This window comes from Drosophila montana, unplaced genomic scaffold, assembly GCF_035044405.1.
Source record: "Drosophila montana isolate Dmon_TW-CO22-7 unplaced genomic scaffold, ASM3504440v1 contig_3218_1, whole genome shotgun sequence".
Classification (NCBI taxonomy): Eukaryota; Metazoa; Arthropoda; class Insecta; order Diptera; family Drosophilidae; genus Drosophila; species Drosophila montana.
The window spans coordinates 1,366,862-1,389,133 of NW_026998098.1; the positions used below are offsets into that span (position 1 = coordinate 1,366,862).

The following is a 22,272-nucleotide window of genomic DNA, read 5'->3' on the forward strand; positions in this document are numbered from 1 at the left end:
ATTAATCATATCAATTTGATATCGTAGTACCCCACATATTCCAAGCTCTACAAATGTTCATAGGCAGAAGGAAAGGAAAAAGAAGCTCTATCTTAAATTGATATCTACCCGATATAGTTAGATAAATGTACAGCTTGATGCCACGATTAATTGTGCTTTGGGACTAAGGCTTTTCAAAAACAGTTCAGCTTGGAGTTCCGGGCTTGTTTAAAACTTCATACCGATACATAAATCGGAGTAAATTGTGTGCAATGTCACAAGCCCTTCACAAATAAGTTTTGTTGGCATTTTTTTGAATATTCGATTAAGCAGTTCATTTTATTGTAATATCCTAGACAAGTAGACCAGCATTTGCCGTCAGAGCGGGCAAATGTTTGACGGTCTTGAGGAAGTCGGCGACCTCGCAGGCATAGGACCAGCCAGCCTTGATGTCCGTCTTCTTCCAGTTGATGTAGGTGACCTTGTCGCTGACATCGTTGCAAATGACATAGTCTTTCTTGATCTGCTCCTCAGTCAAATGGGGATTGTTGACGCCGACAAAGACGATGCCGCGATGCGTTGAGGGCTCAATGACCACACGGAAATAGAGCTTGGGCACGGGAATCAGTCCGTTGTTGTTGCCATCGCGGGCCAAGTAGAGCGGAGTCTCCACACCATCTTTGTTGGGCAGCGTAGTCACGCCATAGACGCCCGTATAACAGTTGACATTCATTTGGTTCTTGGACACCCAAGCCCTGACGCCATCCTCGACACGTGCCCAGTTGCCGGCATTGAAGACCTGCCATTGGGGCGCCGCATTTATGAACAGGAAGGTGGCGCGTTGCTCGGGCGCATAGTCAAAGTCGGCCTTGGCGCCGAGATGACCGCGTGCCAGGTAAACGTTTGATGCCGAGTCGAAATACTTATCCGCATCGCCGCCCAAATCCTTGTTGATGGTCTCGAGCTGTGTGACCTGCGTGTACAGCTTGTCCACGTTCTTGCCATTGAAGTAGCCAGCCGTTTGGAAGGTAATGCGGTCCACACCCGTCTCATAGTAGTTGCTGCCCGGGTACAGCTGGTGGCGCGTGTAGCGGGTCACCTCCTCCTCCTCGTTGAAGCAAATTTGCATTTGCTCGGCAAAGCGCGACGAAGAGATCTCAAAGCCCACGCGAATGACCACACCACCATTGCACGTGGCGCCAGACTTGACGGCCTTGAAGCCAGGCCAGGAGTTGCAGTAGAGATCCTTGAACTCGTGATCACTGCCATCCACCTTGAAGGTGGTGCCGCCCACGCAGGTCGCAGTCAATAGATTTTCGGAGTGTGTGCCAAATCCGCTGGGGCACCACAGCTGCAGGGTCTTGCCGTTCTCCACATCCATGACGCCCAGATGGTTGAAGGGATACAGGTTCTCCGAGTTGGTTTCCAGGTAAACTGGCTCTGGCTTGGGCAGACCACCGCGGATGGTCACACTGCAGCCTATTGGTGACGGACATTGAGAGTTAGCAAGTGGTGTAGACAACTTGAAGATCGATACTCACCGGCAGCACGGCCTTCTGGCAAGGGGTCGACATAGATGGCACGCTCGTAGAGCTCATCCTCAAGAACTGGCGGCACCTCAATGTCGGGCAGGGGCTGGTAGGGCACGCGAGCCCAGGCCGCTTGAGCAGCGAATAGCAATAGGAGACTGACGCACTTCATTTTGCGTATAGCCAAAACATTGGATGCGACCCAAACTTAAATAGGCTCAGCCGCCAAATATAACTTAACATTATCTAATGGCATTTGGCAAATTAATTAAAAATATTTCCCAAATCATCAACACGAATATTGATAAAATTCCATATCAATTTAAAATGATTCGATGGGGCTATTTAAGTGCTGCATTCATTTGCTTCGAGTGCCCCGCACAGATAACAATTGTCGGAGAGAATCTTCAGCTGACAAAGCGGGGAACCCTTAAGGGGGAATACTTAAGGGGGGCTAAGCTCAATATGTCAAAGTTCGGTGGCCATTGGCATTAATTAATGAAATGTAAAATGAACAAAACGGTGTGGATGACAACAGGAAGCGCAGCGATGAAACGAAAGCAATTAGGCTCAAGGACAAACGATAACAAGGATATGGAGGGGGGCGGAGCTCAAGCCAGCGCCACTTTGAGGGGCGCGTATAATTTGTGAAAATTGATGATTTGTTTAGATTTACGAATGAGCGAGCAAAACGAGCCAAATTGGCACGTAGCAAGGACAAAAACGACAGCAAAATGGGCAAAAAAAAAAGCAGAAATAAAAAAAGGACAAGGCACCCGGATCACCAAGGAAACGGAATGTGCTGCCTAAGGGTCCGGTGTGCCAAGGTGCTTTGCTAATTGATTTGATGCAGATAAATGAGCTAAGCTGAATTCAGCCAAATGTATGCCGCCGCCGCCGCCGCCCGCTAGATGGCGCCAGATAATGATTAATGAGCGCCACGGGAACTTTTCGCAGGCGTTAGGCCGTCTAATGTAATATATTACATGTACATATTTATATATATATATCTATATGTATATATAGATGTGTGCTTTAGCACGATTGGTATGCTGGTCCTTGAACTTTAAAGCCTATAAGCTTCAATTACTTGTTGATTCTAAATAATTGGCATAGCTGCCAATAAATATATGCAGTGTGGCGGTTCATTAATATGCTTGAGTCCATTTGCTGAATAAGTCAATTAGTAGGCAAAGCCGGCAAGCCGCAAATATGCTGCCGAATTCAAGAACTTAATTTAAACAGCAATAAATTCGTAAATATATATTAAGTGTGCTATCCTTATGCTTTAACAGATTTGGCTTTAAATTCAATGCCAGCCTTAGCTAATTTAAGCTTTGCACACGATTAACTAGATTGAGGCTTACATGGAGCTTAGACTTTCTATAATTTTCGCATGAGTGCCTTTAATACCTGTACAAATGACAGGCAAGTTAACAAGCTAACAACAATAATAATCAAGCTAGCTACGATTTACACGATTTACAGCATGACAATACAATTTGTTCAACGATGCACAAGCAAACATTCAATTTCTGTTCACATTTAATAGTTTGAATGCAACAGAAATTCCATTAAGAAGTTTTTCAATTAGTCGGAAATATAAGCCGATGGTTCAATAATGTTTGAGTTATCTTAGGGGATGCCGCAGCTTATATACCAGACACTTGCCAAGAGACTCTTTTGATCCCAGACATAAAACATCTTTGGATATAGCTTTTAATTTCCGTTCGATCTTTTCTTTGGCAGCCATCTACATTGTCTCGGCTGATTGATTGACTGATTGACTGACTGATTGGCCTTTGACATATAAGCGCACTTTAAGATGAGGCTTAGAAAACTCCGTTTCAGCTGCAAACATCTAAGTAACATGTTATTTAAAACATGATTCACCGTTTGTAAATGGAATCCCACCTATTTCCCGTGGAGAATTTCAATCTTTCGCCCATTTTCCATCGTTGACTCATGTCCATGCTGTTTCAAAATTTAAAGCTAACAGCTTGGCCCAGGCAAGGCCGGGTAATACCCGCTGTGAATGTTCTCGTATAGCAAACGCGGACCAAGTTAACTTTACTTTTTTTAATAACTCACCCGTTGCGAGGCAAATTCAATTAACGAATTTGATTCACAAGCTGTGTTGGCAATCTAATATTCTTTAATTTTATTTATATGTATGTGTGTTTGAATGTATGTATGTATGCATGCATGTCTGTATGTATGCATAAGCATGTGTTTTACTTTATCAAATGCAAAGTTTAATATTCGCTGCGAAGTTAATTTAAAATAAAACATCTTTTAAATGATGCCCTACTATGCGATTCTCATAAATTCAAGTAGGCTCCGCGGTGCCTCTTGCTTTGACAGTAAGTGAAGTGTTACATAAAGGAGTGAGTCTTTTTTCAATCTGTAAGCATGTATGTTAGCGTGTGTTCGTATGTATGTATGTATGTATACATTCGCTGCGAAACTGATTTGAAAAAAATGATTTATATACATTGCCCTACTATTTGATTCTCATGAATTCAAGTGCCCATAGCAGGTATTCCTGCTTTTATAGTAAGAAAATTATTATTATTTATTGTAATTTATGTAAGTGAGTATGTTTGCAAGCCTATATGTGTATGCATATATGCATGCGTAGCCTTGCACTTATACAAATTTCTATATCGCACCACCATTTATTAATAAAGCCTGCCTTTCTCCAATAACGTAACCATTTTCTGGTTATATGTGAGTACATATTAACATACATACTTGTATATATAATAATAAAATGCTAACTTTTTAGGCAATTCCGGAATCACAACTTGGATACGGGTTATCAATTAGTATCATATCATAGTTCGGGGACTGATAAGTTTTCCTAGTTTGCTGAGTTTGATAAAGATATTTAAAGAATCAAAAAGTTATTGAGCAATTTTTCTGGTCTCGCGAATTTTCCTGAAAAGAACAGTTACAAAAATACTAACAAAGTTATAATACCTTCGTTAGTATTTCCATGCCTAACAATAAATGGGTCATATTAATAACATATGTTTGTGAATGTATAGCTATGTATATGTGTGTGTTCGTGTGTGTGCGTGTATTGTGGGTAGCACAGGCAGATGCCTTTGATTGATAAGGCTGCATAAGCGTGTTTGCTTAGCTGAAGGAAAAGCGAGTCAAAGAAGCCACCAACATTTCGCACCTTTTCAACAGGTTGTAAATGGGCGTCGGGCAAATTGAAAGCGGGACTCAATAAAGCTTTTGGACAGCAAAGAAGAGAGAACACAGCTCCAGGCTAACGGCTCTCTGTCTGTCTGTCTGTCTGTCTGTTTGTGTGTGTGTGTGTGTGTGTGCATGTGTGTGTGTGGGTATATCGACGCTGTCTGAACTCAATGATGGATTAAATGTATTTCAAGAGCGTGAAAGCTAAAAGGTAGCACAAAGTAGCGCATTGTGGTTACATAATAAACATGAAGCACACTTCAATTTGGCTTAAGGCAGACACACACACACACAAATTCAATGGTTGGTCGATTCTGTGCGACCCAATAAAATGTATTGGCTAATTGTCAAAGGCTTACAGCCTGCGGCTTTCGGGCTTATGCAAATCAGGCCACCAGCTGTGCAGTCAGGTGTAAGATTCCCGATAATTGTAGAGGTTGCTTAAAGCCACAGAACCGGCGATAGCCAAAGGCAATCAGTTCACCCTTTAACGACAAAAGGATTCAAGTGCCACATAAAAGGATATGTAAGCGTCCTTTCAATATAAACTGATGCATGGCCAAAACGGACAAACTTCGAGCAACAAATGAAGCGTGTGCTAAAACACGAGACACCAGCTCTATATAAGAAAATTAAATAAATAAAAAGTTTGTATATACTTTAAGTAAAGACTGGGCAAGGAATTGCTAATCAGCAATATTTAATTCACGTCATCTGATGCTTAAGGCAAAAATTGTTTAATGAAACTCGTTATTAACAAACGCTGTTAATCAGCAGAGACAAGAGCGCTTTAGACAAGATTGAGCAACTAGCAGATACCCTGTAAGTTGATAATAATAAATTATGCCGATCAGAGTTAAGAAATGGCGCTAAATTTATAGTATAAGACATCTAAGGTGTTTATACATCAATCCATAAAAGAATCGATAGAGAAGAGCTTCCAAATTTAAAGTATAACACTTATAATATTCGCAAAAAGTATTTATATAGAGAATATAAATATTCAGTAAACTCTGTGGCTTAGTAAGAAATCGACAAGACTTTTTGCAAGAGTGTTAATATCTGTCATGGATGAAAAATTAAGAAACTTAGAGTAGCGTGAATATTATCAAAGTAGTTGAACATGACGGGCAAATGTCAAAAAATGGCGGACATGATTAATGAAACGCCAGCGCCCTCTAGCGTGAGAACTGGGCGTTGCATGCCACTGAGAGGCAGCATAAATTAGTTGCTTGATAAGCTGAAAAAATATACATATTTATATATATAATATGTGCATATACATATATACATTATTTGTTCGGAGGAAAATAATAATAATAACAAATAAAAAAACACACAGTTGTAAACTAATTATGGATATTGTATATTGAAATGCAACATAAATTAAACTGTACTGATTTCATGCGGCGTATACTTAATATTAAATACAAACTGAATATGCGTACAGTTTTTTTCAGAACAGCAATTAATTGTAGGTCGTGTAATTGGGAAAGTGCTGTAAGCTATATAATCCTTGAATTGAAAATAAAAACATTTTAACTGCACAAATTGTTGCAAACTTTTTAAAGCAACTGCCATTAAACTGTGACAAGGAGTTAAAAAGCAAATTAGGGCAAAGTTCTGGTTGGCGGCGTATGACGCGCATTAAGAAGCAATTAGGAAAATTGAAAGCAAGAAAATCTCGGACCGACAACGGGAAAAACTGGCATTAGCCTGCTGTCACAAAAACAAGCTAAAACAACAGCTCGACACGGCCCGACAAGCACACACACACACACGCACACTCGCACACACAGACAAATTAACACAATTACAATCTGCACATGTGTTGGCCTTATAAGTCGCATAAGACATGCGTTGGCTATAAAGAAAAACCCAATTAAAAGTGATAAAAGTTATTGAAGCGTTGCCCGACTGAAGGAAATAAAAGGCGCTGGAAATGCGAATGGGCAACAGGCGAACAGAGCCGTACAAAGTGGGCGCCATTAGTGTGCCAGAAACACGACCAGAAACACGACCAGAAACAGGACCAGGAACAGCAACAGAAACACCAAAGATCCAGATTATCACACGTTTGTGTCTAGCGGCGGGACAAATACGTGGCACGCGCAGCTCCATGTTGGCGGTGGGGGAAACAAGCTGAAACAAGCTGGAAAGCTTTTATTTTTTATTTTTATTGCGCCATTTTTCAAATCAATTAGAGGATTTCTTTTGCTTGCAACGCGAACTGACAAGCCAAAGACGATAAATTGAAGTCATTGCCAATAAGCTGGCCCGTTATTGATAGAAAAGGTGTTGAAATCAGAAAACCAGGAAATGGACGCCGGCTCTCAGCTTTGTGTGAACTTTTATTATTGGTAAATAAAAGCAGGCCACGCTTATCTAATTCTTATCATAAATATCTACAAAATATATACAACAGAAATGATGCCAGACTTTTGCTAAAATCATCACCTGATGTGATGTAAGTGCACACTAAGGCGGAGTTTTGGTAAATTATGAAAAACTCTTATATGAAACGTTTTGCTTACTTCGCACTTTTTACAAAATTTGATTACTTTACTTGGTTGATAGCTCCCACCTGCAAATTAACGAAGCACAATTTATAAATATCACCCTACTATGCGATTCTCATTAGTTTAAGATAGAATTGTAGGTGTCTGTATGTCTTTATGTATGTATGTATGTGAGTGGGTATGTGTGTTCGTGTGTGTATGTATGTATGTGCGTATATATGTATGTACGTATGCATGTCAATTGTCTTATAAAATACCAAAAGCAGACCAATTTGTCTTGATGCGCGGCAAGTTTAAATAAGAAAACGTTTTTATTAAAGCCGCCCTCCTCCTCGATTCTCAAAAATCTAAGTAAGGCTTGCAGGCTTCACCTATGAATTAGGCGCAGGCGGCTTCAACGCTGGAAGCTGAGGAGCCGGAGGAGCTTGGCGGAGGAGGAGGCGTGTGCTTGTAGATATGTAGATATGTAGATATGTAGGTATTTAGGCATGTACATATGTAGTTATGTAGGTATGTAGGTATGTATGTCTGTATGTATATATGTATGTATGTATGTATGTATGTATGTATATATGTATGTATGTATGTATGTATGTATGTATGTATGTATGTATGTATGTATGTATGTATGTATGCATGTATGCATGTATGCATGTATGTATGTATGTATGCATGCATGCATGTATGCAGCTTGAGCAAAGGAGGAGTTGCCTTTAATGTTGCAGGAGACAGATTCAACTATGATAAGGTGGTGACTAAGGCTTTGGCGGAGGAGGCGGCGGCATCCATTTTAAATTTGGTCCTTAAAAGACACTGATACGTATTATAAATATAACATTGTCTTGTTATATTTAAAATAATAGTCTCAACTATTGCAATCATATGTATTCATGTTTATTTATATGTATTTGAATAAATACATTCATGCATGTGCATGTTGTGTTGAGCTAAACATTAACAAAAAACATTTTTATATAAAAAATTGCTCTTCTCAGCGATTCTCACTAATTCAACTTAGGTTTAAACTTGTGTTATATACCATATATGTATGTACATATGTATGTGTGTATTTATGTGAATGAATGCAGAAGTCTCAAAAATCTATTTTACTTCTTCATCTTTCGATTGATTTCAAGCAGGATTATCTGTTCCATACACACAGTCAAAGTAAACTATCTATTTTTCGTTTTTATATACTTAGCTGACCATCAAAAGTCAACTTAGAACTTATAACTTAGAACTTATAACTTTTAACTTATATATTTAATGGCATGTAATTGACTTTGGGTGGACAATTTCAGCGGCACTTGCAGCGCCAATTAAACGCCTTCGATGACCAATTGCGGCTGTCGGCAGAAATTGCTGCGAATTGCAGTGCAGGCAACGTGTCGTATACGTAATGACAGCAGGGCGAAATGGGGCGAAAGTGAAGATGCCGCTGAAGCGCAATCAATGCATAATTTTAATGCCTTTTTAAAAAAAATACGAACTCAATTATATTTAATGTGCTTACCGCGGCATTTTGCTGGCCAAATGGTCGCCAGGTCCGTATAAAAGCCGCCGCTTAACGGAAGCCTTCTGCAAAGGACTGGCAAAGGACGTACTCAGAGCATGAACTCGTTAATATTCCCAGAGCTGTTTGTGCTGCTTTTGCTGCTCTTGCTCTGGCCGCTGACAGTGTCCACATCAATGTCAGGGCACGTGTCAGCAATCCCCCGCGGACAGCAGCAGCAGCAGGAAAAGGAACAGGAGCAGCTGCTGCTCAAAGGCGCTTCGTGGGGCAATCAATTGCCGGATATGGTAGTCGCTTACTATCGCCAGCATGGCGTGCACAGCCTGATGCTGGTTGTTTGTCACGGGGACATTGGTGAGCTGTGGATATATTCCCGCCCGTAACTAAATGCATGACCCGTCCACAAATACAGATGCGGCACGTTTGCATGCGCTTTTGCAACATTTCATGGCACACAATATTTATGTGCAGCTCTGGACGGAGCACTGTCTGAATGACCTGCGCCACGTCGGCAATGAAACGGACACTCCGGAGGCGCCGCCCCCGCGCAGCTTTCAGGCGGACAACGAAACACACTGGCAGCTGGCATTTGTCCTGCCTGCACTCAACAACAAACTGGGCATTCTGCTGCTGCAGTTCAACAGTTCGTGTGCTCTGAATCTCTTGCGCTGGTCCGCGGCCACGGAGCATAATTACTTTACCACGAATCGCTATTGGCTGCTGCTCACGCAGGATCTGCAGGAGCTGGAACTGCTCGAAGATGCTGAGATCTTTTTGCCACCCGACAGCGAAGTGCGTGTGCTGTGGCACAGTCCGTCGCAGCCGTTCACTGCCACCCTGCTGGACGTGTACAAGGTGGCCGCCTGGAAGCCGCTGAAGCGCCGCTTGGTGGGCCATCAGCTGCACAATCCACGACACATGGTCCATGCGCTGCGACACTTCGGATCGGCGATTACATACAGACAGAATCTGGAGGGCATTGTCTTCAATACAGCTATTGTTATTGCATTTCCAGATCTGTTCACCGACATTGAAGACCTCTCCCTGAGGCATATCGATACCATTTCCAAAGTCAATCATCGCCTCATGCTGGAGCTGGCCGTTCGATTGAATATGAGGTATTTATTAATATCTGAGATTGATTCTCAGTTCGGTTTCGCTTCGCCTATTTATATAGGAAATATTTAATAACTGTAGCCGCATCTGCCAAATCCAAAAAAAAAAGCATTTTCAAAAAAAGCCTTTCTATGCGATTTTCATGATTTCAAAGAACACATTTATAATCGTAATGTTAAGGCTCTAGTATTATAACAATCTATTTATCTGCACCTTTCTCTCCGTCTCATTTTTTCTTTTCTTTCTGCGGCATCTGCTAAATCCAAAAAAGTATTTTTAAAAAAGCCTTTCTATGCGATTTTCATGATTTCAAAGAACACATTTATAATCTTAATGTTAAGTCTTTAGTATTATAAGAATCTATTTATCTGCACCTTTCTCTCCGTCTCACTTTCCCTTGTTCTATCTCTCAATCTGTCTGCCTCCTATTGCTACTCACAATATCTCGCTCTTTCGCAAACTCTTTCTGCATCTTTTAAAAATCGGCTTTCTATGCGATTCTCATGGTGTCTAGAAGGGCTTTTGGCTTGTATGTACAGTAGGAAAATTAAGTTAAGCTATTCTCTCCCTCCCTTCCTATCGCCATTAAACCTCTCTTGCTGGCCAGCTATAACACCTACCAGACCGTCAATTATGGATGGCGTCAACCGAATGGCTCCTTCGATGGCCTAATGGGTCGCTTTCAGCGCTATGAACTGGACTTTGCGCAGCTGGGGATCTTTATGCGCTTGGATCGCATCGCCCTATGTGACTTTGTGGCCGAAACGTATCGCGTGCGAGCTGGCATCATGTTTCGACAGCCTCCACTGTCGGCTGTGGCCAACATCTTCTCGATGCCCTTTCAGCAGGACGTTTGGATATCCATACTGTTCTTGCTGATCATAACAATGCTGGTGCTGCTATTAGAAATGTTTTTCTCTCCGGACACACACAACATGTCCTATTTGGATTCGGTGAACTTTGTCTTTGGCGCCATGTGCCAGCAGGGTTTCTATGTGAACGTGCGCAATCGTTCGGCAAGAATTATAGTCTTTACCACATTTGTGGCCGCTGTTTTCCTGTTCACCTCCTTCTCGGCGAATATTGTGGCTCTGTTGCAGAGTCCGTCGGATGCGATACAATCGCTGGGTGATTTGGGCCAATCACCGCTGGAAATTGGCGTGCAGGATACACAATATAATAAAATCTATTTTACCGAGTCCACAGATCCGGTGACAAAGAGCTTGTATCACAAAAAGATTGCCTCAAAGGGAGATTTTGTTTACATGCGCCCTGTGCTGGGCATGGAGAAAATGCGCACCGGACTATTTGCATACCAGGTGGAGCTCCAGGCGGGCTATCAAATTGTCAGCGATACATTCAGTGAGCCAGAAAAATGTGGACTCATGGAACTGGAACCATTCCAGCTACCCATGTTGGCTGTGCCAACACGCAAAAACTTTCCCTACAAGGAGCTATTCCGCAGGCAGTAAGTAGCCAAGGACTGGATAATTGCAATGTAATTAAACCAATTTCTCTGGAACAGAATACGCTGGCAGCGCGAGATTAGCCTGGTGAATCGCGAGGAACTCAAATGGATACCACAGAAGCCGAAATGCGAGAGCGGCGTCGGTGGCTTTGTCTCCATTGGCCTCACCGAATGTCGCTATGCATTTGGCATCTTTGGCTGCGGCGCCGCGCTCAGCTTTGGCGTGTTCCTCGTCGAGCTCATCCGCAAGCACAGCCATGGCATCTACACATTTATTCGGGGTTACAAAGACACGCTGCATTGAGCAGCAAGCCGTTTATTTCGTACATTAATTGGTTCTTAGATATGTTAAAGGGAACTTAAGTTGGTACAGACAGCTCCCTGACCACAGCACGTAGCACATCTGGCGTTTTGAACTGCCAGTTACGGATGCACTTGCTCACACTGCACCATGATTCACCGTGTGTGGGCTCCGCGGCAATGCAACGCTCGAGCACCTCCTGCTGCTGTTGTTCCGTGCCATGCAACAGCTCGAATTTGTAGAAGTATGCCCAAGCATCGCCCAGATCCGGATCAATTTTCACCTAAGTGGAAAGAAAATGATGTTAATAGGGCAAACATTTTAGAAATTAATTAAAGTATCAACACTTACCGTCCTATTGAACCAATCTCTACACTTTGAGAACTTGTGCTCTGACCAGAACAGCTTGGACACCGCCAACAGTACGTGCGGATCGTGTTCGCATTTCTTGAGTGCATCCACCGATTTGGTCTTGCGCTGTGGCTTCGTTTCCATAAAGATAGCCTCTGCCCACAGCTCGCCGGAATTGGGGCACTCTTGCAGGGCACGCGCCATCATTGTGCTGGCAATCTCCTTAAGTCCGGCACGCAGCTCTACACGGATGGCCTCCAGCCAGAGCACGGCTACCTTGGGATTGCGCAGCCTTCCTCGCTCCAGTATTGAACGCGCCTTGGTTAAGACACCTTTGCGCTCCTCCAGATTAGCTGACAAAATCCACAGGGGTATCGAGGTGGGGCATTTTTTCAATGCCAGCGTGTAGGTGGCGGCCGCATCATCCGTGCGCCGTTGCTGCTCCTCAATCTGACCCTTCATCATCCAGAGTTTCGGAAAATCGGGAAACACTTCGACGGCCTCGGCTAGCAAACGCAACGCCTCATCGAATCGTTCCAATGCCCATTCGAGTCGCGCCGACTTCATCATAACACGCGGCGTGGGCGCAGATCCACGGGCCTTGGCCAACAAACGTCGCGCACGCTCATATTCAGAGTTCTCCGACTCCAACTTGACGGCTGCCAGCCAAATATCCTCGGAATTGGGATTCGCCTGGAAGGCCAACGACAAAATTCCTCGGGCAGCGGGCACATCGCCCGCCATCCACTTTGACTTGGCGCCCATCAGCCAGAGTATCTCCGATTTGGGACAATGCGCCACAGCACGTTGCAGCAGCGCTTCCAAAGACTCTCGTGTGCCATGATTCTTCTCAAAGTATGCAGCACGCAACCAAATGCTCTTCTTTGATGGAAACATCTGCAGTGCATGCGCATAGACAGCGCGCGCGCATTCAAATGCATTCTCCTTGGCGCACTAAAAGAAAATTAATATTAGACCAGCATGAAGATGGAATCGCAAACAAATACTCACAAATTCGGCATCATCGATCCAGGTTTGCTTGCGATCCTCCTCCTCGACACCAATGCCAATGACAGCTTTCACAATTGCCTGGCAGCAATTAACAGCGCCCGACTTCTCCGCCTCGATGGCCTCCTGGAACCAGTGATCCCGATTGATTTCCACGCCGTTCGCCGTAAGCGATGTCAGCGAACGATCGACAATCTTTTCGACCATGTGTATGTTGCCATTGGCCTCTTCCAGCTTGGCAGCCGTTGTCCAGATCTGGCGATCTGTGGGTATATTCTCACGCGCCTTGTTCAGCACCTTGCGCGCATTCTCATAGGTCTCGAGGCGTGCCAAGGCCAACCATAGCTCCACACTGGTGTTGCAGCACTCGACGGCACGCGACAGCAGGATCCGAGCATCATCGGGATTCTCCAGTTCCACGGCCGCCTTCCACAAACGAACCGAGTTCGGTATGTGCTCCAGAGCTTTGCGAAAGACGCGTCGCTTGGCTTTGGTTTCGGTCTCTAAATCGGCAGCCTTGATCCAAATTCGCACCGAAGTTGGTATGTGACGTGCCGCCTGGGCAATGACCACCTTGGCTGTATCGGGCGGTTGTAGGCGCGCCGCCTCCAGCCAGAGATCCTCTGATTGTGGATTCATTTCGCAGCCACGCATTATTAAATTGCGTGCCATTTGTACCTTGCCTGTGACCTCTTCCAACCGAGCCGAGGCTATCCAAGCAGGCGGATGATTGGGATTTGTTTCACGCACGCTTTTAAGCAGCAGACGCGCCTTTTTAATGTCATTGATGTCGCCGCCATAGGTGGGTATCATGCTCTGCAGATCTGTCAGATAGCCCTTGGGGTCGACCACCGTTTGACCTGTCACAGAGTCCGATACCTGCGAAAGTTTTACATTCATGAGCGTGTTTCGCGCCTGTCCAATTTTGCGCAAGTCCAAATCGCCGGTGGGCGTTAACATGCCGGGCGTGGCTACGCCGGGCACCATGGACGCCAAGCCGGAGCTGGCATCCAATGAGGATGCAGTCTCACCGCCCAGATTGCGCGAGAGAACGCTGTCTGGCAGCGGGGTAAACTTTTCGGCTCGCGGATTGCGCTGCTTGCGATTGCGACTGTCACCCACTTCGGGTATGGTGGACCACTCTTCGGTGGTAACTGTGGCCAGCGAACGCTTCAGATCGCTAAACTGCTGCTGAATCTTGGGCCGCTCCTGACGATAGCGCTCCAAGTCCTCGCGCAAGCGTCTATCGCGATATTCTTTGCGTTTCTCATCCATGCGCTTCTCTATAGAATCGTAAATTGCGTCCGCCTCTTCATCGTCCTTATCGTAGGGATCCTTGGAGAAGAGTGAGCCGCTGTAGCCGCTAAACTCGTCATAGTTGGAGTCGTTTAAATCCTCGTCTTCCTCCTCCTCTTCGTCCTTTTTCTTGCGCTTGGTGGCTGGCGGTGCGTGGCGATCGTCGGAAACATCGTTGGCATCGCGCGCGGGACCAATATCCGAACGTGTCGTAAAGCCAGTGGCGCTGTGTTACAAAAATTAACATTTGTAGAAAATGTAGTGTATAATAAGAAACAACTTACCCACGTCCCACGCCGGCAACATATCCAAGCGGCGCCGGCACACCAAGGAAATGCTTTTTATTGCGGTTAGCAATTACCGCAGCTGTTATATTTGACATCTTTTCTACGGTTTTACGTTATTTTTTCTATTCTCTATAATAATATTCAATGATATAAACAAAACGTTTGCGAGGCGCTGAATTGTACTATTCGCCCGGAATGGTAAGTTTAGAGATGAGACATTTCACAACTGTGCACAGGCAACTAAACTATCGCTTAAAAATATCGTTGTCATGTTTGTAATCGAAATATTTGACCATATCTAACAATAGCTTATCGAACCAAAGTCGGCATAGAACAGAAAAGCAATTCAATAATTTTCGCAAATTACGCTTGCAAACAAAACGCTGCAAGATGCCCGTGCTGCCTATGCCGCCGCTTATGCAGGTAAATAACATTGTAATTTTGATGCCACCATCAAAGTTCTCACGTAGCCGTGACACATTTTTAAGAATGCCGTGGAGCCAATGCAAGTGGATGCGCCACCGAACGAAGACAATGAAAACAATGAAGAGCATCAAATTGTGGTAGAAAATCCGACAATTGATCTTGAGGTATATGCCAATCAATATACGGGTATCGCTCGTCTCGATCGCCTGATTTATGTGGCCGACGTTTGCCCACTTCTGACCCTGGAGGCACTCAAAATGGCCATCACCTACGTGCAGTCTACCTACAACGTGAAAGTCTATCAAATGCTGCACAAGCGTTTGGCTGATCTACAGGCCGCTGCTGGAGTTGCGGGAGCGGCTGCTGCTGTTCCGGCAGGTGATCAAGCAGCCGGCGGTGCTGCCGCTGTTGCAGTTGCAGCTCTGCCCGACATCGCTGCACAGCCGGCAGCAGCAGCAGCGGCTCAGGCCAATGCCACCAGCGCTGGAGGTGAGAAGGATGCCTTTGCCTATGACGCTGTCTGGGTTGATGCGAAAATGAAGAAGGCGGCTCTCAAACTGGAGAAGCTCGACTCGGATCTAAAGAACTATAAATCGAATTCCATCAAGGAGAGCATCCGACGCGGCCACGACGATCTGGCGGATCATTACCTAAGCTGTGGCGATCTGACCAATGCCCTGAAGTGCTATTCGCGTGCGCGCGATTACTGCACCAGCGGCAAGCATGTAGTCAATATGTGCCTGAATGTTATCAAGGTTTCCATTTACTTAAAGAACTGGGCGCATGTCTTGAGCTACATATCAAAGGCGGAGAGTACGCCTGACTTTTCCGAGGGCTCCAAGGAGGCAAATGCACAGGTGCACACGCGTCTAGAGTGCGCCGCCGGATTGGCCGAGCTGCAGCAAAAGAAATACAAAGTGGCGGCCAAACATTTTCTGGCAGCCAACTTTGATCATTGTGAGTTTCCAGAAATGATCTCCACCAGCAATGTGGCCGTCTACGGTGGTCTCTGCGCCCTGGCCACCTTTGATCGGCCGGAGCTGAAGCGTCTGGTAATTGCTTCCACCTCGTTCAAGCTGTTCCTGGAGCTGGAGCCGCAACTGCGTGATATTATCTTCAAGTTTTACGAGAGCAAATACGCCAGCTGCCTTACGCTGCTCGACGAGATACGCGACAATCTGCTGGTGGACATGTATATAGCCCCACACGTCAGCATACTCTATACCAAGATACGCAACCGTGCGCTAATCCAATATTTCAGCCCATATATGTCCGCTGATATGCACAAAATGGCCACAGCCTTCAACTCGACTGTGGGCGATCTGGAGAACGAGGTGATGCAGCTCATACTGGACGGCCAGATACAAGCTCGCATCGACTCGCACAACAAGATACTCTACGCCAAGGAGGCCGATCAGCGCAACAGCACTTTCGAGCGCGCCCTGCTCATGGGCAAACAATATCAGCGCCACACCCGCATGCTTATCCTGCGCGCTGCCATGCTCAAGAGCCACATCCATGTGAAGAGCGTCTCCCGCGAGAGTGGCAGCAATCATGGCGCCGAGCTGTGCGTCTCCGCGGGCTCCAGCACAACCGCACAACTGGCTCGCATTTAAAGCCAACTACAAAATATAGCAACATTCGATACACACGAAAACGGACACTTGTTAACCAGGACAAGTTGACCTTTTTATTTTTTTCCTTCTGCGAATTTCTTTTGTGCGGCAAAATAAAGTCTTATAGCGAAGCTAATTAATTCAAAATAACTTGTGCTTTTGATACACTTGCTGAAATTACCTTAAATTGGTCAGCAAGTGTGGATATTTCTTCTAATCCATAATTCGCTCATGTTTAAATATCTTAATATAATGTATAAAGTTTCCCACGGGCTGGAAATGGGTGAAAAAGTAATATCTAAGCTTGTGTATATATAGATTCTTGATCATTCTGTCTTGTTTCAGTTTATTCAATCATATTTCTCCCTATTTCCAGCAGGCAGACTCTGTATAGTTGTCCGATCCGTTCAGCTTTGAGCTGCATATACATAAAACAGAAAGAGACTGGCTAGCATTTAAAAAGATGGAATTATATTTTTATAAAAAATGTGTTGGTGAGTTTTGCTACAAGTGCGATTATAAAAATGTAAATGCATGTAAAATTAATGCCTATCGCGTTTTTTGTGTTCCCGGTCGCGGCGTTTGTCGCCGCTGCGCGAACGCTGTCGCCTTTGCCTGGCTCGCTCCTCTCTCAGTGGGCTACGTGATCTTTCACGATGGCCATTGCTATGATGATTGTCTCTGCTGGCTTTGTGCCGTTCCTCCGCAGCTGCTTGGGAGCCATTCGTGTGACCATTTCGGCTGTGTGAGCGGTCGCGTCCACGAACGCGTTGCTCCTTGTTTTTGCTGCGTGAACGCGATCTCTCTCTGCTTCTGTGATTGCTCTTTTGGCGCTTGTTTTGGTCAGCTGGGCCGGTGTCCGAGTCGGATGATGAGGAAGATGAGCTATCGTTGTTGCTCTCGGTCGACTTTTTATTTTTCATCCTTTTGCCGTCTTTGCTGTCCTTTTTGGACTTCTTCTTGGTAGACTTGATTGATTTCTTTTCACCCTTGCGCTTCATGCGCTCAATTTTCTCCAGTTTCTTGAGCAGTTTTAGCTTTTGTTTTTTGCTTAGCGACTTGAGAAACAGCAACTCGGGATTATGCTGCTTGGCGGCACGTGTTGCCTCGTCCTCCTCGTCGCTGGGCACCAGCTGGTGGCGCTGCTGCACAGCCTTAATGCTTTGCAGCTCCAGTGCCGATCGCTTCATCATCAGGCCATCTTCCTTCATTTGCTCCTCGAGCACATTCTTGGACATGATGTCGTTGGCCTCCGACTCCGAGTGCAGCTTGCGTGCCTCGCTCATCGATATGCTGTACATGCTGCACTCCTTGTCCGTGTTGATGTGTCCCCATTTGTGGCACTTGAGACAGCGAACGTTACGCACCTGAATGCCGAAAGGCTGATCTCGTATTTCGGTGTCTCCCTTGCAATAGGATTCTCGAGGCGCATTATATTTGCGCTGCCATTCAAACTTGTATTCCGGCTCGGCGTCGTCCTTTTCGCGCTCCTTGCGCACACCAGGCGGCGGCTCATACATAAAATTAACGCTCAGCTTGTCTTTGCTGTCCTTGCTGAGCATGGCCTTGTTCTCGTGCAGATTCTGCTCCTTTTCATACTGTGTGCGCAGCTCCTCTTGCTTCTTTTTATATGCCTCAGCTTGCTGCTCCGCCATCCATACCTAAACATTTATAAAAATACATTTTATAAACGATTAATTCCATTATAAGCATAGGTGTCCAGACGCTACCTACCCGCTTAAGGTTGTCCCGTGAGGCAGGATGGAAGAATTTCTTGCACATATAATTGTTGAAGCCTTTGCCCATCTTGTTATATTGTTAATTCCTATATTTCTAAAGTAAAAAATGATTATTTCACAATGCGTTCTGCAATGTTGAGCCAAAATTGTGTTTGTGGATGTGATTTTCTTTACGCTGCAGTTTAATAATACTAAAATCTATCGATAGATTTGCAATCTCTAATTAAAGAACCAGCAAACAATTGCGCTTTTCAACTCGTTGAACCAATTTCTGCAGCTGCTCCGATTATTTTATGCTTTTAACGTATCTAACATAAAAAGTTTCAATCTAAAAATATAGAATAATTTTAAAGAGCAAGTGAAAAAACTTGATTATTAATAAATAGCCGAGTTTGATTTAAGATCGTTTCTTGGTGATGCGATAGTAACAATAAAAGAACTTTCGGAGCTAGATTCATAATGGAGAGGTCATTTAAGCTACGCTTAAACGTTTCCCAACACTAACCAACTACGCCAGTACGCAAAAACCTACCTATTTTAAAATTTTGACCTGCGACCTAATTTTTAAAAATGGATACTGATCCAAATGCTATGGTGTATTGTCCCTATAACAAGGCACATAAAATGCTGCGCAAAAAACTGCAACAGCATATACTGAAATGTCGGGAGCTATACAAAGACGAGATTGAGCTGCTTGTCTGTCCATTCAACAAGGCGCATCTTATACCCGAGCCAGAGTTTCTAGTAAGTGACACGCTAGAGTCAATCAAGTTGAATTTTCCTCTAATCTCCACAAACACACACGCACACACACACCTTGCAGCCACACACAAGATCATGCATCGATCGTAAAATCATCGCTCATTATCAGCACAGTGCACCCGCTGAGCTGACCGAAGATACAAGACACGAAAAAATCGCAACAGAAGAAAACTGGGATGACGACGATGTGCCCGACTATAATCCCCAGTTGTACGTTTCCACGGCAAATGTTGTACGCGAGCCGAATGGCATGTTCCCCTCACAGCGCAAGGCATTCATCAAGGAGGAGCGGAAGCGTTTGCTGGGCCAAGACAGCGATGAAGATTCGAATGAGAAGACCCAAAGCAGAGGAGGACCAACCAAAACCACTTCCCCAACAACGCAGCGTTCGGCGCCCTACAAGTTGCCAAATCGCCATCGCTGATTGATAGGGAACTCGAATTTATAGCCAAATATTAAATATAAAACATAGTTATTTAATCGTTTTTAAAAGCATGCATGTAATCTATATGTATATTCTGGATTTTACTGTTTCTCAGCGAAACGGCGTCGTTCCTGGGCCCTAAAATTTCGGCGTACACTCTTGGATTGCCCGTGTAGGCCACTTGAGCGTATCACCAAATTCTCCTCACAGTAGGCACTCGGATTGTAGGTGGGCACATCCGGTTCGTTGTCCCAATCCTCTTCACATTCTATCAACATTTGGGTTGCAGGCGCATCCACCGCTGGCTGCTCGTCTTTCTGTGCTTGCCGCTCCAAGCTGGCACGTTCCGGACATATTTTTATGTGCGCCTGCATGAATTTAAAATGTATTCAAACGAGACGCAACAGGTCGAAAATATTACCAACCTGCAGCTGTTGTGCATCGAAGCGATGGTTCTCGTTGAAGGGGCAGGTCAGCAATTTATTTAAATTCTCCGCGTTACGGCTGCAGCGCACCAAATGTTTTGTCAGGCGTCCGCGGAGCACTATATGTGCCTTGTTGTACGGACATGCGACGAAATCATCAAATTTACTCGTGGACGCCATCTTTGAAACTGAATATGTTTTTACAGCAAAAACTCCGCATCATCCAAATCACAAGATCTCGATAGGTGGCAGTTCCTTACGATAACGATGAATTTGGCGTTTCCTCCGTGGAACTCTGCGATATTTAATTTTTTGTACTTACCCAAAATCTACATGCGTTTATTAACTGAAAAATATTCTTTATTTCTAATTATCTCTAATGTTTTGCAGAAGTGACCAGGAACTATAATAAAGTTCTGCATCCGTTCACTTTGTCTATATAAGGTCAATTCTGGACTAATTGTTTATTTGATTGTTTAGTATAATTGTATATGCATATGATATAAAGCCCAAAACGACATGACCTATCCATAAATAGGAAAACGACCTTCATACTTTAACTCGTCCATTCTGAGCCAAACATCTAAACTAAATGCATATAGAACAGAATTTAGTCAAAGTAATTTTGCCTTTTTGTTCACATGAAAGATACATTTAAATAGAACTCTATGCTAACGCATTATTATTATTGTTCTAGTGGAATATATATGTGAAAGTATTTATTCCATTTGTTGAAAGCATTGTGAAACAAGGCTCTTTATAAATACTCAATTTATCAACGACTGGTGTTAGCTCATAAATGCCTCGATACCATGATGAAATAGAATATACATATGTATGTAAGCCCGCCTATCTTTCGAATCCTACTCCACGTTTAACAATTTGTATAGCCGGAGTACTTGTATATATTGTTGGTGTCACAGTCAAGGTTTTATGTTTTTATTAACATAATAAAGAATATACCTTTTGATTCGTTTGCAAATGAAAAAGAAATAGATTTGTAATTTACAAATATTGGGAAAATTCAACTCTTCTTTATTGTAAAAGAATTGCGGCATTTTCTCACACTTCACACAATTTCGTTTTCTCATTGACACTAAGCGTTACGGTTAAAACTGTAAACAGTGGCGCGTTGGCATTGGATGTTGTTGTTGCTTTTGCTGCGCTGCTGCTGCTGCTGCTGCTGCACATGTTACTGTTGTTGTTGGGGTGCTTGGGAGATTTACGCTGTCTCCATGGGCTGAGCGGCAGTCTCCTCGGTGTATTTGCCCTTGTCCTTGCCCAATGCAGCCAAACGTCCCTTGCTGCGACGCTCCAAAATGGCCTTGCGATCCTTGTCGAGCTTCAGCTTAACAATCAGCACTTTGCTGGGATGAATGCCAACATAGACGTTGGTGCCGTTAGCATTCTCACGCTGGATCTTCTCAATGTAGACGACGAACTTCTTGCGGTACGCCTGCACCACTTTGCCCACCTGGCTGCCCTTGTTGTGGCCACGGATCACCTGAACCTCGTCGTCACGACGAATGGGCATTGAGCGCACATTGTACTTCTGACGCAGCTCCTTTGACAGGGGGGCGGACATCAGGCGACGGCGGATGTGTGAGGGAGCCTGGAAGTGACGCTTGCGGTTCTTCCTGCGCGACGACGACACAAACTTGTTCAATTTCATCTTGGTTGGTTGTGCGGGCTGTGGAAACGTTAAACAATTGCAATGATTAGCAACTTTAATATGAAAATTTCAAAAGTTTTGCATTTGCTCATAATTTGCATTTGTTTATTTTCGCGAATCGGTATCCACACGACAAACATAGGAAAGCCGACAAAATTTCACTTAAATAGTGTGTGCCACTGTGTGTGCTGCACATTTTCATTATTAACTCGCCAAAATAAACAATGATGGCTGAACAAATGCGAAATTATATTGAACATGGAAACTTACACCAAACTACCGTCGTAACAACAACGAAAAGAAAGAATTTTGACAGCTGCGACCAGCGGAAACGTCAAAATTGAGTACTCAAAAAAGTAACTATACGCTTTGCAACACTGGCGCCCAGCGTTGCCACACAAAGCGGCAATAGTTACGTACATAACATGTACATCATCCGCATTCGAATAGGAATTGAAAAAATGATTTGGAATTGTTACATATATGATTTCTTTAATAAAAAATATAATAACAAAATGGTGATAATTCAAATTTATTTTACAAACAAAAACTCCAAATAATAATTTTCGTTTACTGTTGGTTGGAATGTTTCCTTACCAGTGTCGATCTTCACAAAATGTTTTATAATCACATT

The 22,272-nt window shown here is 44.1% G+C and overlaps 7 protein-coding genes across 7 annotated transcripts; 2 read left to right on the top strand and 5 right to left on the bottom strand.

The window, feature by feature from the left end:
• Positions 1-299: 299 nt before the first annotated feature.
• On the bottom strand, positions 300-1,725 carry LOC135433634 (uncharacterized). The gene is made up of 2 exons (XM_064689787.1): positions 1,521-1,725; positions 300-1,458 (listed from the first exon to the last, which is right to left on the bottom strand). Exons 1-2 carry the CDS (start codon positions 1,678-1,680, stop codon positions 332-334), a joined length of 1,287 nt encoding a protein of 428 aa, XP_064545857.1. The 5' UTR covers positions 1,681-1,725; the 3' UTR covers positions 300-331.
• Positions 1,726-8,825: 7,100 nt separating this feature from the next.
• Ir75d (Ionotropic receptor 75d) lies at positions 8,826-16,766 on the top strand. Its single transcript, XM_064689762.1, has 12 exons — positions 8,826-9,101; positions 9,160-9,865; positions 10,471-11,331; positions 11,389-11,632; positions 12,015-12,362; positions 12,453-12,818; positions 13,017-13,126; positions 13,226-13,256; positions 13,308-13,533; positions 13,861-14,118; positions 14,861-14,997; positions 15,063-16,766. Exons 1-12 carry the CDS (start codon positions 8,846-8,848, stop codon positions 16,614-16,616), a joined length of 5,097 nt encoding a protein of 1,698 aa, XP_064545832.1. The 5' UTR covers positions 8,826-8,845; the 3' UTR covers positions 16,617-16,766.
• Positions 11,603-14,755, bottom strand: Prp6 (pre-mRNA processing factor 6). The gene is made up of 4 exons (XM_064689723.1): positions 14,572-14,755; positions 12,995-14,513; positions 11,984-12,937; positions 11,603-11,915 (listed from the first exon to the last, which is right to left on the bottom strand). The coding sequence occupies exons 1-4, from the start codon at positions 14,667-14,669 to the stop codon at positions 11,691-11,693; spliced, it is 2,796 nt and encodes a 931-aa protein (XP_064545793.1). The 5' UTR covers positions 14,670-14,755; the 3' UTR covers positions 11,603-11,690.
• Positions 16,767-17,065: 299 nt separating the features above from the next.
• On the bottom strand, positions 17,066-18,646 carry LOC135433585 (corepressor interacting with RBPJ 1). Its single transcript, XM_064689729.1, has 2 exons — positions 18,351-18,646; positions 17,066-18,277 (listed from the first exon to the last, which is right to left on the bottom strand). Exons 1-2 carry the CDS (start codon positions 18,420-18,422, stop codon positions 17,159-17,161), a joined length of 1,191 nt encoding a protein of 396 aa, XP_064545799.1. The 5' UTR covers positions 18,423-18,646; the 3' UTR covers positions 17,066-17,158.
• A 204-nt stretch (positions 18,647-18,850) lies between these two features.
• On the top strand, positions 18,851-19,597 carry arx (asterix). The gene is made up of 2 exons (XM_064689730.1): positions 18,851-19,099; positions 19,179-19,597. Exons 1-2 carry the CDS (start codon positions 18,926-18,928, stop codon positions 19,539-19,541), a joined length of 537 nt encoding a protein of 178 aa, XP_064545800.1. The 5' UTR covers positions 18,851-18,925; the 3' UTR covers positions 19,542-19,597.
• Positions 19,573-20,198, bottom strand: LOC135433589 (gametocyte-specific factor 1 homolog). The gene is made up of 2 exons (XM_064689734.1): positions 19,967-20,198; positions 19,573-19,909 (listed from the first exon to the last, which is right to left on the bottom strand). Exons 1-2 carry the CDS (start codon positions 20,144-20,146, stop codon positions 19,643-19,645), a joined length of 447 nt encoding a protein of 148 aa, XP_064545804.1. The 5' UTR covers positions 20,147-20,198; the 3' UTR covers positions 19,573-19,642.
• A 765-nt stretch (positions 20,199-20,963) lies between these two features.
• RpL26 (ribosomal protein L26) lies at positions 20,964-22,063 on the bottom strand. The gene is made up of 2 exons (XM_064689732.1): positions 21,909-22,063; positions 20,964-21,656 (listed from the first exon to the last, which is right to left on the bottom strand). Exon 2 carries the CDS (start codon positions 21,636-21,638, stop codon positions 21,189-21,191), a length of 450 nt encoding a protein of 149 aa, XP_064545802.1. The 5' UTR covers positions 21,639-21,656; positions 21,909-22,063; the 3' UTR covers positions 20,964-21,188.
• Positions 22,064-22,272: the final 209 nt, after the last annotated feature.

Excerpts from the sequence above, each read along its gene's own strand:
- LOC135433585 (XM_064689729.1), bottom strand. The coding sequence starts at position 18,422 with ATGGGCAAAGGCTTCAACAATTATATGTGCAAGAAATTCTTCCATCCT. Across the intron at positions 18,278-18,350 it reads CACGGGACAACCTTAAGCGG|GTATGGATGGCGGAGCAGCA; the intron begins GTAGGTAGCGTC and ends ATAAATGTTTAG.
- Ir75d (XM_064689762.1), top strand. The coding sequence starts at position 8,846 with ATGAACTCGTTAATATTCCCAGAGCTGTTTGTGCTGCTTTTGCTGCTC. Across the intron at positions 11,332-11,388 it reads AAGGAGCTATTCCGCAGGCA|AATACGCTGGCAGCGCGAGA; the intron begins GTAAGTAGCCAA and ends TCTCTGGAACAG. Across the intron at positions 13,127-13,225 it reads TCGATGGCCTCCTGGAACCA|CTTGGCAGCCGTTGTCCAGA; the intron begins GTGATCCCGATT and ends GGCCTCTTCCAG.
- Prp6 (XM_064689723.1), bottom strand. The coding sequence starts at position 14,669 with ATGTCAAATATAACAGCTGCGGTAATTGCTAACCGCAATAAAAAGCAT. Across the intron at positions 12,938-12,994 it reads GGATCGATGATGCCGAATTT|TGCGCCAAGGAGAATGCATT; the intron begins GTGAGTATTTGT and ends ATTTTCTTTTAG. Across the intron at positions 11,916-11,983 it reads GAGATTGGTTCAATAGGACG|GTGAAAATTGATCCGGATCT; the intron begins GTAAGTGTTGAT and ends CTTTCCACTTAG.
- RpL26 (XM_064689732.1), bottom strand. The coding sequence starts at position 21,638 with ATGAAATTGAACAAGTTTGTGTCGTCGTCGCGCAGGAAGAACCGCAAG.
- LOC135433634 (XM_064689787.1), bottom strand. The coding sequence starts at position 1,680 with ATGAAGTGCGTCAGTCTCCTATTGCTATTCGCTGCTCAAGCGGCCTGG. Across the intron at positions 1,459-1,520 it reads GCCAGAAGGCCGTGCTGCCG|GCTGCAGTGTGACCATCCGC; the intron begins GTGAGTATCGAT and ends CGTCACCAATAG.
- LOC135433589 (XM_064689734.1), bottom strand. The coding sequence starts at position 20,146 with ATGGCGTCCACGAGTAAATTTGATGATTTCGTCGCATGTCCGTACAAC. Across the intron at positions 19,910-19,966 it reads TCGATGCACAACAGCTGCAG|GCGCACATAAAAATATGTCC; the intron begins GTTGGTAATATT and ends AAATTCATGCAG.
- arx (XM_064689730.1), top strand. The coding sequence starts at position 18,926 with ATGGATACTGATCCAAATGCTATGGTGTATTGTCCCTATAACAAGGCA. Across the intron at positions 19,100-19,178 it reads TACCCGAGCCAGAGTTTCTA|CCACACACAAGATCATGCAT; the intron begins GTAAGTGACACG and ends CACACCTTGCAG.